We start from the raw sequence: 20,388 nt of genomic DNA on the forward strand, positions 1-20,388 counted from the left end.
GAGGAACATATACGTTTTGCCAATGGTTAGCTTCATGGAGTTAATCAAGCATGAGGTGATGAAGGAGTTTTCGGACCGCCATTTCTGGGATGTTGTTGCATCGGTCGGAGGTGGTCAGCGAGTCTTGTCAGTAAGAAACCCTAGTTTTCCCTTTCCGTCAATAATAAGCTTGATTGTCTGTGCCCATTCTCTGTAATTCTTACTGTTCAATTTTTCAATGGTAAGATGAAGTGGGGAGTTGTCGAATGCACCGGCCGAGCCCATTGAGGAGTTTATCTCTGACTCTTTTTCATGGGTTATCGATTGACTAGACTCATGGTTGTCTCCTTTTTGGGAAACCATGGATTGATTAGGGTTTTTAGAGCAATCCGGGCTCTGATACCATGAAGAAACTAAGAATCATTGAATTGTATATTCAATCGTATGTTTTTTACATAATCGGGTTCCTATTTAACATATACATAGAGAGCAAAATATGGAAAAATAAAAAAAAATATGGAAAAAAAATAAAATCACACAAATCACCACAATATCTGCCACAATTAGGGCCTCAATCACAATATCCTACCAATCACCCTTCAAATCATACCGGATTTCCACACATACACTAGTGCACTCACCATAGGAAAGCCATCTTAATGACCAAAACAAGTCATTTCTTCAATTAAGAGGTAGTGTACTATAGTCTTAAATGGGTTGTTTGAATCCATGAACTAGTTGTGGACTACTCATCACTCTACAAGAAACCATGACTTGGATCTTCTATGCAACTCATAATACAACCAAGTCATGTATAATGCAAGTAATGTGGGTGTGTATATCTAAATAACCAATTAATGCATACCAGATAATAAATAGGATTCCAAGAAACATAGATAAAAAATATATAAATGAATCATAATGTATTACATCATGTCATGCTTTCTAAGGTTCAATCCTAACGCATAACACAAAAAACCTAAGTAATCAATGGATCAAATAAACAATATGCAAGGCCCAAATGAATTTTGAGCCACAATATATGTCAAGCCCAATGATCAAATTAAAAATTAAATAGCCTAAGCCCAATAGTATAACCAAATCTAAATCAACAAAAACAACTAGATTAGCCCAAATCCAATGATCCAAACCACTTAGCTCAAATTACAATCATAAACCAATACAATAAATTACACCAACAACAAACAAGCCTAAACCAATCCAACTAAAACCAAGATCCAAAGCTTAAAAATCAAAACCAAATTAACATGTATTGTAGAAATCGAATAAAACTTACCCTATCATCAAACCCACAATTGTAGATGCAATGATGTTGAGGAGATCAGTGATGAGGGCAAGGATAAATGGTTAGAGATATGGGAGAAGCCACAATGGTAGAGCATGTGATGGGGCACCTATGGGGGCACATGATTGGCCATGGAGAAAGGGAAAGGGGATGGGAAATAAAGAAAGAGCAAGAAAGAGAGAGAAAGATGAGGAGGGGGTCATTGGAGTGTAGTGGTAGTGGGCATTAGGGTATAGCAGTAATGAGTGTCAGTGACGCGATTGGCAAAGATAGAAGCATTGAAATAGTGGTAGTTATGGTAACGATAGTAGGTGCAATGACTATTATAAGCACAACAATAGTTGTGGTGAGAATGAAAATACAAGGAAGAAAAAGAAAAAAAGAAGGAATGAAAGAAATGGAAGATAGGTTGTAGCTAAAGAGAGAGGAAGAGAGAATAAGATGGGTTTTTTAGGGTTTGAAATATATGATGAGGATCTAACAAAAAAAATAGTTCGGATTTATTATTTTGAAAAAGTTGAATGTGGGTTTAAAAAAATGTTGAAAATCTAAATGTGATGGGCTAAAAAATAAAAAATGAATAAAATAAAATAAGAGTGGACTTGAAATATTGGGCTAAATATAAATGGATTGGGTTTAAAATTTATGCAAAGAAATGGCTCAGGATAAATTTTGGAATCTACAAATATGCCCTTCTTCGATAGAGTTCACAAATGTAAAGAATGTGAAAATTGAAATGAAATTGAAAATATGAACAATAAGTGAAATGAAGTAAATTATACTAAAGAATAACAAAGACCATAAAATTTTTCCCAATATAACATGAGCTCTAAGATCATGAAATGTGTTCAATGGTTGTCAAGGAGAAAAATGAAATATTTGCATGAGACTTAAGGAAGGCTCTACCAAAGGAGCAACTCAAATGATATTTATGAGGAGCTCCAAGGGCTCCTACTACTAAAAAAGGGGGAATGAATGGGAGAATGAGAGAAGGAGTAAGAGAAGAGAGGAACTAGTGAATGAAGGAGCAACTCAAGGTAACTAAAATAAAAGCAAAAATAAACCAAATGATTAAGACATGACACGAATAGGAACATAAAAAAATTGGACAATTAGGATGTGACACTAATAGAAACATAAAAAAGGTCGTACAATTAGGGTACGATACTAAAAAAAACATAAAAAGGTAGGACAATCAAAGCACCACATTAAAAGAGATAAAAAAGTTAGATAATCAAGATGTGACAATAACTAAAAACATAAAAGGTCAGATAGTTAGGGCACAACAATAAAGGAATATAAAGAGATAGGATAGTTAGAATGCAATACTAATATAAACATAAAAAGGTTGGACAGTTGAGGCACAACACTAAAGAAAGCATAAAAAGACTAAGTAATCTAAGCATGAAACTAATAGGAACATAACAATGTTAGAAGTCAATGTGCAACACTAAAAGAGACATAATAAGGCTAAACAATTAGGATGTGACGTTAATAAGAAGCTTAAAAGACCAAACAATGAGGGCATGTCAATAAAGGAACATCAAAAAGTTAGATCATCAAGTTGTAACACTAAAAGAAACATAAAAAGGTTGAACAATTTGGGTTCAACACTAACATGAAACATAATCACACGTGGTGTGATAATAAAGTAACATACCAAGCACTAACAAAAACTTAAAAAAGGTCAAACAATTTGAATGTGGCACTAATAACATAAAAAGGTTAGACAATTAGGACACGACCGACACTAAACAAGAGTAACCGATGGATGTAAGATGCTTGTTTAAGTCATTTCACTTTGAGTTTTCATGCTTGAAATATGAAATTATTATCATGCCCTTAGAATTGGTCTTGGTGTTTTGACAAATCACAACATGTCATATACACAATTTAATATCATTACTTTGTATGCAATTCAACAACCTAAATTTCATCATATACTTTCAATCGTCAACATAATAAGTTCAATGAGTATCAAATTATTACCTAGCATTTTTGCCAAAATTTTAACTTTTCATAAGCTTTCACCATTAATTCTTTCTAGGTAAATAATTCAGTTTTATAGTTTTGAGAAAATTTTAAGTTGATTTTACCAAAGAATCTTAATACTTATAAAAATAATTAAGTGATAATTTTTAATTAAATAAATATAATAGAACTTTAATTTTGTAATTCAACAAATCCGGATTGAAATCATCTTAAATCATAAAAAGTTTTCCCAAATGTCACCTAATTGTTTCTTGAGCAAAAGGCAAGAATCTTAGTACCATGCAACGGAAGTAAATAAATGTCTTCCATTAAAGAGTATAAAAAATGAGATCAAATAAAAAAAAAATTAAAATTGTGGATAAATTTGAGAAAAGCCAAGGCTTTCATGATATGTTTTTGTTGAGTTAATTAAGAGTGTGCCCGCGAGTAGTTTTATTTGAAATGATTTTAATTAAAATACTTTTTTAGAAACATTTTCGGTGAATCGCCTATCAAATGTCATATAAGTGATTTTTTAAAACTTTAAAAATATTCATTAAAGTTCACCAATCATATGATTTTTTTTTTAAAAAAAAAAAATTGTTGTAAAAATTTTGTCAAATAAACTCTAAGTTGTGTTGAAGTTTCATATATTATTATTTTGAAAGGCACCTTAAAGAGCAAAGAAAAATGGAGAAATGACCCAACTATATTTTATATCATTTCAAGAAATTAAAATTAAACCTCTGAAAAACTAATTGAAATAGCTTAGAATTCATTTGAAAATCATTTCTAAAGGATTCAAAAATGTTTTTCTTATAAAAATTAGGGGTTTGTTTGGCAATTGTATTTTATAACAATTTTTTGTTTTCTAAAACCAAAAAACAAGAAAATACATTTGATAATAGAAAACCATTTTCTATTTTTTGTTCTTAAGAGCATAAAACAAGATATTTTTAAATAATGTCTTTTAGTTGTTTTTACTTATTTTCTAAGAGCTATTTTAACAAATAATTATACATATATATAGAATAATTAAAAATAAAGTACTAGATATAAAACTTATTTTTAAAGCATATTTAAAAATATTAGAAAAATGTTAAAAACATTTTAGTTTTCCAAACATACTTTGTTCTACAAAACATCAAAAACAATTTTTAAAAACTATTCTTCAAAATTATTTTTCAGAATTATTTTAAAAAATAATTATCAAACAAAGCCTAAGCATCCGACAAACTTTAAAAATCATTCTTAAAAATCTGCAACAACACTAGGTAATTGGTTGTTTTAAAAATCACTTTTTTGTCCTTTATCTTATTATGAAAAAAACATTTAAAAATATTTTTAGAATTTATATTTAAAGTTAAAAGTACGTTTTGAAGTAATTTTAGAAAACGTTTTTAGTATTTCTAACACTTGAATAATAAAAATTTTCAAATATTAAAAATATTAAAGTATTAAAAATGATAGAAATACTTTCTAAAATCACTATCAAACACACTCCATATAAAAGTGTTATGAGACGTGTGTTATCCTATAGACTAAAATCATTTTTACAAAAATCACTTCTAAACAGGCCAAGATGTGAAAGAAAATAAACAAAGACCAAATAAAAGAAACATAGGACAAGGGATTAAAAGAATCTCGATCTGGTTTTCTTCCAGCTCAACATAATTGGGCAATGAGAGATAAGTTGTTCATTACATTACAATGAAGACAAAATCCAAAAAGAAGAAAATAGAAAATAGAGGGAGAAAAAAAGTTGTTCAAATCTCAAGTTTATTATCATAGGATAGCACACAAAAAGGGAGAAAAAAAAATACAATTTTAGGAAGTTACTCTGAAAAAAGAGCTACTTCATATGTATATATTATATTTACAGTTCCACAACCCTTGCATTCATCCACACATTTCACAGACCTCATTTTCTGCCCCATGGAAAGCAGCAGCTCTGGAGAAAAGGAGAGTGGAAAGTAAGAACATTTGAGAAGCAGAATGTATATATAAGAAGCTGTGAGCTTATGAGACATGGAAATTTAATAAAGTATACCTTAGAACTGCTGGTATTATGCTTCCGATTGGTTTGATAAGAGGGCTCAGAAGCCATGCCCGGTACCCTTGTTGCTGCTCCAGTCTGCCTCTCCTCCCGCACTTTGTTGAAAATGTGAGTATAACCATCTGCTGATGATGGGTTGTTCTCATCCCAGTCGCCAAATTTTGGAACAGCCGCACCTTTGTCAGGCTGCCACATCAGATCCCAGATCACACTCTTGTCAGGAACAATTTAGAAAAACAAAGCTGATTTTTCTATGGAAAAGAAACCAAGGCTAAGAAGATCAGTAAGCAGCTACTTCGCGCAATGAGATGGAAATGGAATTATTCCCCAGGTGTACAAAGATGTATTATAAGCGATTTTAACAAAAAGCAGCGACTCTGAAAAAAATTCAACTGGAACAAATGCAGCCTAGTGTGATGATAATCTGCCAAGCTTTCTATTAATGAATATCAGTCCTCTTCGTTTCTTCTTATATGCTATCGAAGTCTATGCCACTGGTAAGACAACAGGTAAAAAGCTTACACTTTCATCGCCTCGAGTAGGTTTCATTCGGGATCTTCCAGGAGTGCCATGGCTGCTATCATATGATGAACCCTTTCCTTCCCAGGAAGGTGACCCAGTACCTCTTCCTGCAATCCTTGCCTGGTGATGAGGATGAAGTGGCGACCTATCAATGCTATGCTCAGATCCACCACTTGTTCTTGGTTTTCTGTAAGTTTCACCAGAATTCATTCCCCGACCTCCCTGGCGTTGATGTGTAGACTCAGTAGAAGGTCTTCTCCCCAAATTGTCATTACGGGCTGGAGAATCAGTGACCTGTTTTTGGTCACCATCTTCCTTGCTCAACCGGTGTTCATGTGTTACTTGCTGCCCTATCGATTCCTCCTGTTCAGCTCTGGTTCTGGGGGGAGATCGAGCTTCAGATGCATTATCAGAAAACATATCTGGGTTCTCTTGGGGATCATTTGGATTTATGATCTTTGTTCCTGTTCGGCCCTTTCGGGCCTTATCAAAGTAGGCTGTGTAAGGAACATTTTCTTCACTTTCCCAATTGCCAAACTTTGGTACATGAGAACGTTGCTGCCACAAAAGAGGATCTTGTTATTCCCACAGTCAATTCATCTGTTAAATGAAATTACTTCAAAAAAATATGGAGTTCCTGCTTAAGACACTTCCACAAATATGTTTCATTTTACCTGGGGATATAAATTTAGAAAATTGACAAGGTAAAACAATTTTCAGCCACGAGAGATACATGTTAAAGACCATGTAAAGGAGGTATGAAATTATAATTCGGTTCCAAAGGATGAGTGCTTAATCAAGCTCTAGCTAATTAACGACATATTGTTGTCATTCGCCAAGTCATTCATAAAGTTGACTACTGAAAAGATGGTTAAATTTATGTAGCACAAAACTGAGCCATGTTCCAGGTAGCCCTCATCTATGTAACTTTTTTGGTATATTTTTATGAGTGGAATTTCTCTTTTTTATTACTGATGTTAAATCTAATCTCTGTTTGCACTTATGGAACTGTATGCAGCAGGCATAAACAAAGAGATGTTTCATTATCCCTGCACAGAAGTGTCGTGGTCCATTTTGTCCCATCTATTTTATCAGACACTTTAGAAAACTTCCTTCGTATTTTCCTCTTGCAATCCAGGCTCACATCTTTCCACAAGGGTTATTACAAATGAGAGGAAATTGTTCCAAACCCATCCAAAATATAACTGCAAATAATCATATTAAATTGCACATCTAACACCTACCTACCATCCACTGAAGATGCCTTTTGGGCATAGGGAATGCATTTTTCTGATGTTGGGTTATGAACCAACTGGACAAGCCTAATGCAACTACTATAGATCATCTAATAATGCTTCTTTTGTATCCCTTTTTATTTTCAAATTGACGTACATGCCTGAAAAATTTTTGGATGGAATTTATTGTAGTAAGAGTTGGTTCATGCAAACACAAGTATATGGAAACAGAAGATCTGAATGACCCAAATGACAACAAAGACTGAATGAAGCAATTAACAACACTGCTAACTGAACACATTTGACTATCACCACCCCCCCGCCCCCCGCCCCCCGCCCATTTTGATAATAAGAACTTCTTGTCACAGTATTGAGGACGTGGAAGTTCTATGCCTAAATAAATTATTGAAATAATCTTTTAGGACAAGTAATACAATCATGTACTTCACATGAGAAATTATTTGTCAATGGTAATTTTATGAACAGAAACACCTTATTTCCAATCCTAGGAAGAAAACAAATAGTGAATAAGGTTTATGGAGCCAAATTTGACCATAATTAGGAACAATATAATTTTCCTTTAAATTGTAAGTAGGGTACAAAAATACTGTTCACTAAGAAGGAATCAAATAATAAATTGCAGACGATCTGCCAACCAACGTGATGATACAGCATCGTGCAAACGATCAAGCAAGCATAAACAAGCATAAATATGAATGAAACTTGTATCTCTAATGGGGAGATGTTCCTCTCCAACTTTAACTTTCCTATTTCACAAGTTTCACCTTTTGTACTGGTTCTAAGGTTTCTAAGACTCAATTGCTATTAGGCTATTAGCTGATTGATCTATCTTGGAACCCTAATTTTATTATGATATGTGATATCCAATTATTGCTGAACTTGTCCTTACTGGAGAAATTGAAATCCATTACAGTTTTTCATTTTGGAGTTCTAATAGCATAGTGAGAGATTTTCTATTTCCATTTCAGGTCTACACTTCTCTCTAGGTTACCACTTTGTTTCTCCATTGGAACATCTGGGCCTTTAAAAATCATTTCCAAACAGTGAAACACAAAGTTCTTCAAAGATCAGTACACACACACACACATAGAACACAATTTATCCCTACAGGCTATTATTTCAAAAAGCTTATTATGTTTCCTAATATCATACAGTTACGAGATGTAGTACTAAATCACCATTGGTCATCAGTTTTAAATGATACCATAATTATTCTCAATCTATTAAGATCACTTAAATTTCATCTCCATGGAGATCAGAGTTTAGGAAAAATTGAGGCCAAAATACTGATTTTGCATAAATTCATCTCAATGAATGAACTTTCAGAAAATATTTCCACTCCCTAGGGAATCAAGATCTAGGTCAAAGGTAAACTTCAACACTTTGGATCATGGAGAAGCAAAACAAATAATCTAGAGCATATAAGTTGAAAGGAATAGGACGCTGGGGGATAAGAGTTTCAGTTCATATGTACTTCTTGATAATTTCTCAAAAGAGTAATGTCTATTTTTCCTTAATGATTCCTTTTTGGCTAAAATTTGGTAGGCCAATCTTCTTATTCTCAAGTCATTCACCTAATTAGCAACTCTTGCCCTAAGGAAGACGGCCTTGAGCCCAACTTCCATGGATCTATTCAAGGTTTTTCTTCAACTTCACTTTTATTTTAGTTTATTGAATTTATTTTATTTACAGTAGCAGAAAGACCTGATTCATGGGAGTTTACTTGAAATCTTTTTTATGCAAATGAGAACTTCCATTAAGGAAGAGAAATAATCAAGTGACTATATATCAACATCAGCACCATAGAGAAAAAGCACACTGACTACTAATATTACCCTCACAATCATTAGATGAGTTCAGCACCACATGTTTTACGATTATAATGATGACACAACTGACATTTACATAGCCATGACTTAGGAATTGTGACATGCTAAAAGCTCTATCCCACACATGCAGTGGAAGTCAAAGTATCTAAGACTCTAAAACACACTAAAACAGTGGTATAGGGTAACCACCATCATAGTCTTACATCTCGATCTCAACAGAATCGTGAGGGTCAGGTAACTCAAGGATATTGACTTCAGTTTGAGGGCGAAAGAAAAATAACAGAAAAAGGGAAAGATGATAAAACTATCTAAAAGGGATTTTTATTTTTTATTTTTTTGGTTGTCCTAGTTTGGCAGGCCAGACCAATAATAATAATATCAATGGTCATGATGCACAGCCCTATGATGCCTCTACCAAATACTGAGCAGCATCTGTCCAAAAGCTTTTTCCTACATGATCTTATTGGGCCCACATGTGTGATTGTGCTTGTCCACTGATTTCCTTCTAGCCATGGATGAAAGGGACTCCAAGCCTCAGTCCCCTTGCTGACACATCAAGGGGCTCATTCTTATTAATCAATCTTCAGAATTACAAAAATTGGCTTATCTTCTTGGAAATGTCCTCTAGGACCACACCCTGATAATAAAATGTCTGCCCAGGGAGAGAGTAGGGCTCAAGGATCCTATACAAACTCAGTGAACCACAATGGTGGTACTGAACTTCTCATCTCTAGGTATTTGGATTGGTTTGATGATCTTGGTAAGAGTAGACTATCATATGTCAACAAAGCCTTGGCCAGTAGGGGAGGAAACTGGACCCACTAACATCTAGGGACAAATTGCATTGAAATAGGGTTTAACATCTCATTAATACAAACATTACACTTCCAAAGGATTCCCATTTCCATTTACAAAGGATAGTGAAGAACCACCAGATAGAGAACACCAAGCTCCTTACAAGATTCATCATGGATCTCTCCTCTTAATCTGCTCCATTCTTTCACTCAAAGATAGACACATCAACAATCAACATGGCAAACCTCTTCTCTGGAAATGAATCCTCTATAAAAATTTCTTCAACTCAAACTTTAGGATTTTTTAATAAAGAAAGGTGAAAACAAAATGCATGCATGACAAGCCTGGGAAATATCATGAGAAAAAGTGTGTTGACTCGCATATACAAACCTACAATCAGTAAACTACCTTATAAATCATTTTGTTACTAGTGCTAAGTTGGTTCTATGTTTTATTTAGGATAAAGAATCTCCTTCCAATGTATTTTTTATTTGTTAATATAACATATCTATAGTTTTGTAGATAGAATGTTAAATTCATCTTATAAAATTGCATAGCAGATAAGAAGACTGCAGGAGGTGTCTAGTTACTAGCTTATATAAAATATCATTGCTGAGCTTTAAGTGATGCTTCTCACTGGAGGTCCTTCAAGAGAAGATGTTTTTTGCCCAATCAGCTTCTGTTGAAGGTACACAAGCTCTTGACACAGTGAGGACTATTTTCTAACTATATTACTAATAACAGTTCCCCTACACAAGGACATATCTGTCAGATTAGTTTAAGTGTAGAAGTTGAAGGACCTCTTTGCACTCTGGCTAAACACATTTAATAAAACACCATGGAAATCATGTGAACGGATAACAGAAAACCTAAATAACTTCTTCTCGATATAAGAGTTAGCTTAGAGGAGATTCAAAAGCTTAAGTGGTTAATTGGAACAAGAATGTAAAAAAAATATAAATATAAATATAAAACAAATAAATAATAAAGGGGGGGGGGGGGGGGTTCTCCCAGGAGAAGATGTATAGGATTAAGTGAGGGCATCTTCATTTACAGATTATATTCTTGACCTTCTTGACATAATATGAAATAAAATGCAAACCTCAGTACTCATAAGACTTACATATCACATATTGCTAATGTGCCATAAGATTACAATGCATTTAAAAGCAACAAAAGGACTGAATTAAAGAGGACATAGACATATAATCAACAAATGCAAATGGGTGCATTCTGTGTTTTGAGATCACTTCAAGATATAGACCTTAATCTAAAGGCTCTTAACATATTGGTTAAACAAGAAAGAGTTTTGGTATATTTAACTCCCTGTTTATTAACATCTTTTCCTTCAGTCATTATGAAATATAACTATAACAGGATTGAACAAATAATTATGTTTTATTTTCAATACATAATGATAAAATTTGTTTGCTTTTCTCCATTATGCACTTTCATGCTTGGGGACCAGGATGCTCCAACTATTTTTGCCCTTTATAATACCCACTTCTTACTTCGGTATCATGATTCATAATCACATGAGGTACCTAACCTAGTTTGCTTTAACATATTATTCTCGTGCATTTATGTTGTGATAAGAATTATTGAGCAAAAAGCTTAAAACATCAAGTATCTTGAGTTCAAACCCTCTCTGAAATGCAAGACAAATGTAAGAACAGGCATATATCAGAAGTTGCTCAAAATGATGGTGTTCTAAAGGCAATCTGAGAAGTTCTTCTTGTCAACTCTTATCAATCATTTCTATTCTTGGGTTCCTTAGCTCCCCAGTGAAATTAAAATCCAATGTTGTTCATTACTTTTGCCACTTAAAGTGACCAGTTATTCTTGTACGTTTCTGTTCTTGGTCCAAATAAAACAATACTCCAAGGTCAATCTTTCTTGAGAACAAATTGCCAGCCTACAAAATTTTATCATCCTAACACCAAGTTTATTCCAACATATGAATCTCAAAAAGATTGGGGTGAAGAAATGAAAGAACTAGAAGTGGGAAAAAAAATACAGTTTAAAGGCATCCAACCAAAGCAACCTTTCCCTTTCCAACGACCAATCCCCCAATGCAGTAACCCAAATTGGATGTATTGTACAAGCAATGCGTGCAAATTACTTTGTATATTCTAGACCTTCCACAGTTCGAAACTTTATTAAAATATATTGTGAGTTCTATTAAAGATCAAGAGACGGAAATTTCTTGGATCATTTGAAAGGCCAATGCAACAGTAGCACTAAATCAAACACAGATGGTCTCCTAAATTCTAGGCAATTTGACCACTTTTTTGACATATTTTAATTGTCTTTCAACTTTAGATGCTTCAATCTTGTGCATGATGACATATGGGAACAGGGCAGTAATTTTTCAGCTATAAGACAAGCAACAAACTCATAACTTCTTTGTAAAAACAACTTGGCCTGTTTAAGGGATTTTGGGTCTTTTTGCTTCTAATGCCTTGTTTTACAGCTTATTTTTTAAATTTCATTTCCTTGATAAGGATGGAGAATGGTGAGGGAGAATATGGTGCTGGTTTCTCAGCTATAAGATCAGCAGCAAACTTCAAATTTCTTCATGAAAATGATGGACCTGTCTAAAAAGCCTTGGATTTTTTTCTTCTTATGTCTAGTTTCAATGTCTTCTTTTTTTCACTAAAATTAAGAGAGAGAGGGTGTGAGAGAGAAAGAGATTGGTACGTTTAATTTTCCTACAGGATGGATCAACCACACCCTCATACTTCTAATTCTACTTTTACCCATTCAAATGTTTTTTCTGTTGCATAATGGCACCATGTCCCCATACTCTTCATCTAGCATCACCAAGAAGGATCATCAGATCCGATGACTGATTTGTTCTCATCAGTCAGTTCCTAACTTCCTATAATATCTAATTAGAGAGAAATGAAATCAGCCACTAAAAATTATTCCAACAACCCTGCAGAAGATAACTAATATTCCCACATTTCCCCTTATCTTGTGTTATTCATCTTCTGGAATTTTCAATAAATTTACCAATTAGTATTTTAAAAGATAGTCCAACCATTTCACACTTCCTTCCTGTCTATTGTTGTGTTTCATAGTTGAAAAAAATGAAGATGGCAGAGGGATGAAGTAGTGATCTGTATCTGCCTGAATAAACTGCTTATACTCCCAAGAAAATGGGTTAGTCACTAGTAGTTAACAAGATGGGGGCAACGAATAATCAGCGATGGGCTGATACTAAAGTTTAGTATTAAAGAATGATCATGCAAGAAAATAGTTTCATCAATAGTAGTTTCAGCGATGTTAATACAAGGGTCCGAATCCTACTCAACCAGTGATAAAGCTGCCAAAAGCACCGACTTCTTAAAGGAACCTTTTGTGAAATAACGATGGTGGAATCCCCTTCTACTGGGAGGTCACCAAATAATCAAGCCTTCCAAGAGCACTAAAAGCTCATCCTCAATGGTCATCACGTTTCCTACTGGTGTGGGAAAAAGATGCACCATCTCTCCCCCATGTTATCTTATCACACTCCAATGCCCAACCAACCTGAGTTTCCCAAATCACAACCATCAATCTATAAAACTATCGCTGGGAAGAGGATCCCAGCAACAAATCACAGGCACTTCTTCAACCGTGACAAATGACTCTCCAGTCCACAGAGATGATGTAAAGCAGAATGCCATAAAACGCCCTTCTTACCACAATCTTCTAGAGAGAGGTTAAAAAAATACTCCCTCAAATTTCATTTATTGAATGTCTTTTATCCTCCTAGATCCTACTTCACCCAAATCATGGCAAGATGAGCACGCCACAAAAAACACTCTACTCATCTACTCCTATGAAATCCTCAAAAGATTTAAAAATTCTATGAATATGCTTAGGTCACCACAGAATACCGTCAAAGAAAGAACCATAGACAAGTTAGGATTTTTTCAAAATACAATTAATTGTTAGGTGTTTGCACAATAAGAATTCTAGAGACACAAATATAAAATTTCTTTTAAAATGATACAATTCATTATTCGAATGAAAACATGAAATCTAGCAATGCTTCATGAATGATAATGGTAGCATTGCTTCATTTGAGTTATGGTAAAACATGAAGAGTCATATCCTTTCAGTGAATATATATTAAAATAAATTTTGAATTACTGATATGTATGCATATATATGCACATGCATACACACAAAAATATATTACTTTCTATCTAGTTTTATCTTCGTCTTTCACTTCAACTTGGGCTCTGATAACTTCTTTTTTTTCCCGGGATTGCAGTCTCGGAGACAGAGTTGTGAGAGGGCTTTGCATCCTAGGACATTATTTCCAAGAGTCCAACTGCAATAGTAGGGAAATATTTGTCTTTAACATAGTGTCTTAATTGGCATGCCTAGCCAATTTTTCTTCCATCTCTTTGTTTCTTTATCCAATTTTGTCTCTTCTCATATTATTTCCAAGAAGACAGAGGTCAAAAGAATAAGGCAATGATGTAACAAATGGTCAGTTGTTTCTCTATTTTTCAAATAGAAAGAACATCCATTAGGGCAGAGGGCATCTTGAATTTCAAGCGATGTGCGAAAAGGTCTTTACAATTGGCCAAATAACAAAAGGAATGATCCTATTGAGCTGTGCATGTGTGAAAACATAAGGAATTGGCTAATACCTCCTTATTCATTGTGAGGATCTATTGTAGCTTGTGGTTTCTTTAGCTTTAGTGTCTCTTTTGTGAAGCAGAGTCACTGAAGGAGATTCTATGTAGCTGGCATGTCTTTGAAGGAAAAAAGAGGGGGAAATACAGAGGATTACCCCTTTGAGTTTATTCAGAATGTTTGGAATCGACAAATCAAAGAACTTTCAAAGGCTTGGAGCTATCTGACATTTTTAGGAAAAAAAAAAAATCAATAAATCTCTGATTGATTTGTCAAAATAATATCAAAGAAATTTAGAAAAGAGTATTGTAAAGATTCGAACAACGAAAGTGTGCAACTTGCACCAATAAATACACCATATGTTCACAGTCCATTTGTTTCTCAGAAAAAAAAAAAACAAGAGAAAGAAATGAAATCCTTAAAATTGCCTAAGGAGGTTTTCTCTAGACCTAAACAATACATCAAGTAAATCAGCAGTGCATCAACTCTGTTGATGAGGGATGTAACATTAGCTTCTGCTATCACTATTAAGCGTAATGCAAATATGAGATGAATGAGACAAGTAAAAACATCTGTCATGCAATTGCAAAGACATAGCACTTGTTTGGATATATATCGTATTCATCCACTGTTAAAATTTTTAGAACTTTTGTACAAACATTTTCTTGCCATGCAATTGCAAAGACATAGCACTTGTTTGGAACATCAAAAGCAAATGACACAGTTAACCACAATAATCTCTCTTAGCTTTGTCTAAACATATGAAGAAAAAACAAATGGATAAAGCCATTTTCTTTTGGATAAAGAAAGTACAAGTCCTGAGTTCCAAACTCTACTCCAAAATTAGAAACTCTCACTCCAACAATATATCAGAGGCATTTATTTTAACTCCTCAACCTCCACACAAACTTTCCATGTAATATCTGCTCTCTATGATAAAATATCAGGAAAGTATTCATATGATTATAAAAAACCACAAATAAAACAAAAGGCTGTAAGAACATTTGAAAATAATAGGTATTAGCAATGAAATGCAGTCCATATACCAGAATATTTCAACATGAACTTCAACTTCCGAGGATCAAAAAGTGCAAAACACTGACTCTACAAGTCAATACAGTTTGCACAATCAATTAAATTACTAAATCTGAAACTCCTTTTTAACTTAAACAATCCCAGAAATCATTAAAATAAAAGTTCCAAATTCTCAATTCATTGAGGTTTTCTAATTGAACCACATGTCTAGTAATAAAATCCTGAAAGCTATTCTTGTACTTCCCGAATTTGTTCTGAGTCCTTCATTGAACTGAGTATGTGTTGCAATCTTTCCAAGATATTTAGAACTATCCAGGGTCCCAGTGAATGATTCATGAATCATTACTGAACTTCTTAGATGTTTCTGAAAAATTATTAACTTGAAAAAAATCTTACACACTTCGTTAACAGGCATAGATTTTCTCCTATTGACAAATTCATCATAAATTCTCTGAATTATTCCCTACATTTTCCTGAATAACCCTCAGAACCTGACTTTGTAATTTCCCAAATTCCAACCACGCTAGGAACACACGGAATTACCAAAAAAAGAAAAAGAAAGAAAAAGAAGAAGAAAAAGAAAACTATGATTATATTGTTCATCATCGTATAGATAAAGCTGAAAGAAACTTCAGAATGATGAGACCGACAAGGCACAAGTCATAGATTGACCCACTGATCTACAATTTCCAAATGAACCAAGTCTAAATCTATAAAAGCATAGTCAAAACAAATTCTTATAATCAAAACACCCCATCTTATTATGGAAATTCCTAATTCTAACAGATTAAGAAACACAACATTGCCAAGCCAAACAACAAACAGAATATTCACTATGGGAAGGCGTAAAAATTCAGGCCAACCAAAGGACCCAGTTCAAGCATCCCAAGTTCCATTTCTATGAAACGTCCACATCCCACAAAGATTTACAAAAGGTTGTAGAATAAAGGAAATAACATTATCTGTTTGGTTGTTGAGAAAAGGTAGGAAAACAAAAGAAATCCAAATCTTGAAGCTCAAATATGGGAGCCCGCCATTCAACTGAGCCTAATGCAGCCATAACTCTGTTGAAGTGAGTTTCCATTCCTTGGAAACCAAACAACACAAAACACCAGTAAAAAATTTTCCTCCATCTTATTTGCTTCTCCCTTGTTTTCCCAACAACCAAACAGGAACAGAATGAATAGAAAGCAGAAATGAATTAAGCCAACTTACAGCCATTTCTCTCTTCAGAAGATTGAAACAAGATCCCAAAATGGCAGAGGATATCCCTTAAAGAAAATTCAACCCCAAAAGAGATGAATTTAGAGAGAGCAAGAGAGGAGTTTATCAACCGTTGACCGGCGCCACCGGTAAAGTTTGACCATTCTTTCTTTCTCTCTCCTCTCTGTAAGTCTCGGTTTCTTCTCAGTTTCAAACGTCTCCCTCACTCAGAGATTTTTCTCCCCTATATTTCTTGAAAGTTAAAACTTAAAACCCATTCGAAAAAGGCTATTATTTTTTTTTTTTTAACATTTCCTTTTGGCAAAGAAATTAGGAAACTGGTGGTTGAGTTGAGGCTGTCATGGTTGAAGGCGGCTGTCTAAAATTAAGAGCGGTCATAAGGGCGTGTTTGTCTGCTTCTAAAGAGAACTTTATGCTGACTCTTCCCAGCCAGCCTTTTTCTTTTCCATTTTTCTTTTTTTTTTTTTTTTTGAATTTTATTATATTGTATGGGGTGGAGGCCACACGGGGGACTGGATATTGAAACTTCAACGACATAATTTATTGGTAGTTTGGTACATTCATTTCTCTATTCATATCTAGAGTTTATTTAAGGATTGTAGGATTAAAAGCTAATTGAAAATCCAATTTTAAAAATCTAACCATTCATCATTTTTTTTATCGCATTTTGATAAAAATACTCTCATTCTTTTCTTATAAAAATAATCATTTCTTTTAAAACAAAATGTAAATACTTAAAATAATCGAATTTATATAAGGGTTATTTGATTAAAAGAGTTATTGAAAACTCAATTTTAGAAATCTAACTCTTCATCCTTTTTTTTGTCGCATTTTAATAAAAATACCCTTATTTATTTTTTTTTGTAAAAATGACTTTTAAAAAAAAAATTAAATGTAAATACTTAAAATAATTAATGACATTTATGTTAAAAATGGATTACTCTTAAAACAAAAACACAAGAGAGATTAAATTCATAAATTGAGGATTATTTCATCTCTTTTAACCAATTAATTCTTTATTTTACAAGACTTCATTTTTATTTTTTTTTTACTAAAAGCCCTTTAAAATTAATTTTAACTCTAATTTTTTTCAAGTTAAAGCATTCTTTTACCAAATTTATTTGAAAGATTTTTTTTAACATTGTTAAAAACAATATTGTAAACATTTTATTAAATTGATTAGAAAATATTAAATTACTTATTTTATACATGCAAGTACTTTCAAATTTAAAGGTAACTCTAAAAACAACTTGTTTATTGATCATCTTAAGTTTCACTTATAGGTTAAAGTCATTGAAGACCTCAACACTAACTAAATATTCTCTCAAAATTGAATGTTCATATGGCATAATAACTCGGTGCAATCATGACTACTCAATAGTCAATATCATGATTTACCATAAGTCATGTTAAATATGTCATATAGAATAGTGCACTCATTATCAAAAACTCATCTTGATGACCATAACAAGTCATTCCTCCAATTAAGAGGTAGTCACTATAGCTTTAGATGGATTATCTAAGTTAATAAATCGATTGTATATAATTCATTAACTTCTGAGGAACCCATTATTGGAAATAGTATTATAGGGGTGCATGTTCTCTAGATCATAAGGTCATGACAAATCTAATGCATTCACCATGAGAAATTCATTTTGATCGTCATAATTAGCCATCTTTCCCATTAAGAGGGAGCACATTATAGCCTCGGATGAATTCGCTAAGTCAATAAATCAGTTGTAAATAACTCATCAACTTGCAAGGAACTCCTTATTGGAAACAATGTCATAGGGTTGCATGCTCTCTAGATTCTAGGGCTATTAGATCTAAATGCAATGGAAGTAATAAAAGTTAGATCTAAATGTTATAAAAACCTTACTTTTTGAATTTCAATGTTCCCAAATATCGCTCTAATCAATGCAAGAATCTCAAAACCTTGTGATCTTTCACAAAATGGCTTTGTCTTCAATCCTCGGCACTTGTGTAAAGTGCTTACACACTTGAAAGAGAGAAAATTGGATGCTAGAGCTCTTTTCTAGAATAATGAAATGAATGGATTAGCTAATCTTAAACCTTAAGGGAGTTTATATCGTTGTTCTTATAGGTTTAAGTGACTTTAGCCAACTTGAGTTTGGGCCACTTAATCTAGTCTATTAAGTCTTAATGAATTAATTAACTCTATTAAGCTATAATTAACTAATTAGTCTAATCCAAAAAAAAACTAAAATAATTAATCAATAATTTTTGTACTACCTTGCGTTTTTATCAAAACATCCTTATGCACACAAATGATTAATTTTCCATAAAACCTCAAAACATATAACATAAATTTGTATGCAACCTTAAGTTCTTATTGAAATGTCATTCTAAATATATAAGAAAATAATGATTCTCTCTAAAACCAATTCTGAAGTTGACTCAACACTCCATAAGTCAACTACACTTCATTACCCTATGAAATTACATCAAGAAGTAAATTAATTATGTCCAATTTAATGAATTTCTTGGGTTCACAAGCCAATTGCACTCGATTACCATATGAAATTATATTGAGTTGAAAATTGATTAAATTCAATCAAATCAATTTCTCGGGTTCACGAGTCAACTGCATTCCATTACCCTATGAAATTACATCAAGGTAAAAATTGATTAAATCCAATTTAATCAATTTCTCATGTTCAAGAGTCAACTACATTCCATCACCTTATGAAATTACATTGAGATGAAAATTCATTAGGTCCTATTTAATCAATTTCTTGGGTGTGTGACATACCATTCATGAGTCAACACTCAAAATAGATAACATAAGTTCTTGTGCAACATTAAGATTTTATCCAAAATGCCCTTCTCAGACATATAGGACAATATTGACTCCCTTATAACCTCCCTCTAAAGTTGATTGTACTTCATTACCCTATGAAATTATAGATAAAATTATCAATATTTTTAAATAAAAACACTTATTTATATATCACCATTTCTTTTATATTCTTCAATATATTCAAGCTAAACATATTATCATTTTAATATTAATGGGTTTTCAAATTCATATATTATTACCTTATATATATATATATATATATATATATAATTTTTTTTTAGTTTTCCCAACCTCTATGTGTTATGATCAATTTTCATTCTATAGCCATTTTCTATCAAAATTGTCAATATATCCCGATATATTTGTAAAATCCAATTACTAATATATCCATGAAAACTGACATTTTCATCCTTGCTTAGATCCTCCAATTTTGTGATTAACTAACACATTATAGTCTACATAAGACATGTCGAATCTCACTTAAGGAATTACTGGAGCACCATAGATTTCAACCTATGAGATCACCCAAAGGGACATACTATATTAATTCCATGAGATATCATGGTGCATCTATTGAGAATATTTGTTGTTACTTGCCTTAACCAATAGTTACTTAACATGTATTGAATATATGACTATCTTAGGATCTCACTCTTAGGTGAAAGTCAATAAAAACCTCAACACTAGCTCAATATTTTTTTCAAGATTGAGAGTCCCTATATCATAGTAACTTGGTGAAATCATGATTCCTTGATAGTAAATGTCATAATTCATCGTAAGTTCTATCCAATGTGTAACCCTATACACTAGTACACTCACCATGAGAACCTCATCCTAATTACCAAGACAAGTCATCATCCCTCTAGTTAGGAGACAGTATATTATAACTTCATATGAATTGCCTAAGTCCATGAATTGACTATGAACAACTTATCAACTTGTAAAGAACACATGATTTG

At 33.0% G+C, this 20,388-nt stretch overlaps 1 protein-coding gene across 2 annotated transcripts; it reads right to left on the reverse strand.

The window, feature by feature from the left end:
• Positions 1-4,889: 4,889 nt before the first annotated feature.
• On the reverse strand, positions 4,890-16,920 carry LOC100258114 (RPM1-interacting protein 4). 2 transcript variants are annotated; one of them, XM_059738134.1, is made up of 5 exons: positions 16,600-16,898; positions 14,364-14,572; positions 5,835-6,392; positions 5,307-5,498; positions 4,890-5,207 (listed from the first exon to the last, which is right to left on the reverse strand). In XM_059738134.1, exons 2-5 carry the CDS (start codon positions 14,373-14,375, stop codon positions 5,178-5,180), a joined length of 792 nt encoding a protein of 263 aa, XP_059594117.1. In that variant the 5' UTR covers positions 14,376-14,572; positions 16,600-16,898; the 3' UTR covers positions 4,890-5,177. The 2 variants fall into 2 exon arrangements, with proteins under 2 accessions (XP_059594117.1, XP_002265336.2); XM_002265300.5 differs by lacking the exon at positions 14,364-14,572 and having other exon boundaries at positions 16,600-16,920.
• Between the last annotated feature and the right edge of the window lie 3,468 nt (positions 16,921-20,388).

The sequence above is a fragment of the Vitis vinifera genome, chromosome 7 (assembly GCF_030704535.1).
Source record: "Vitis vinifera cultivar Pinot Noir 40024 chromosome 7, ASM3070453v1".
Lineage (NCBI taxonomy): Eukaryota > Viridiplantae > Streptophyta > Magnoliopsida > Vitales > Vitaceae > Vitis > Vitis vinifera.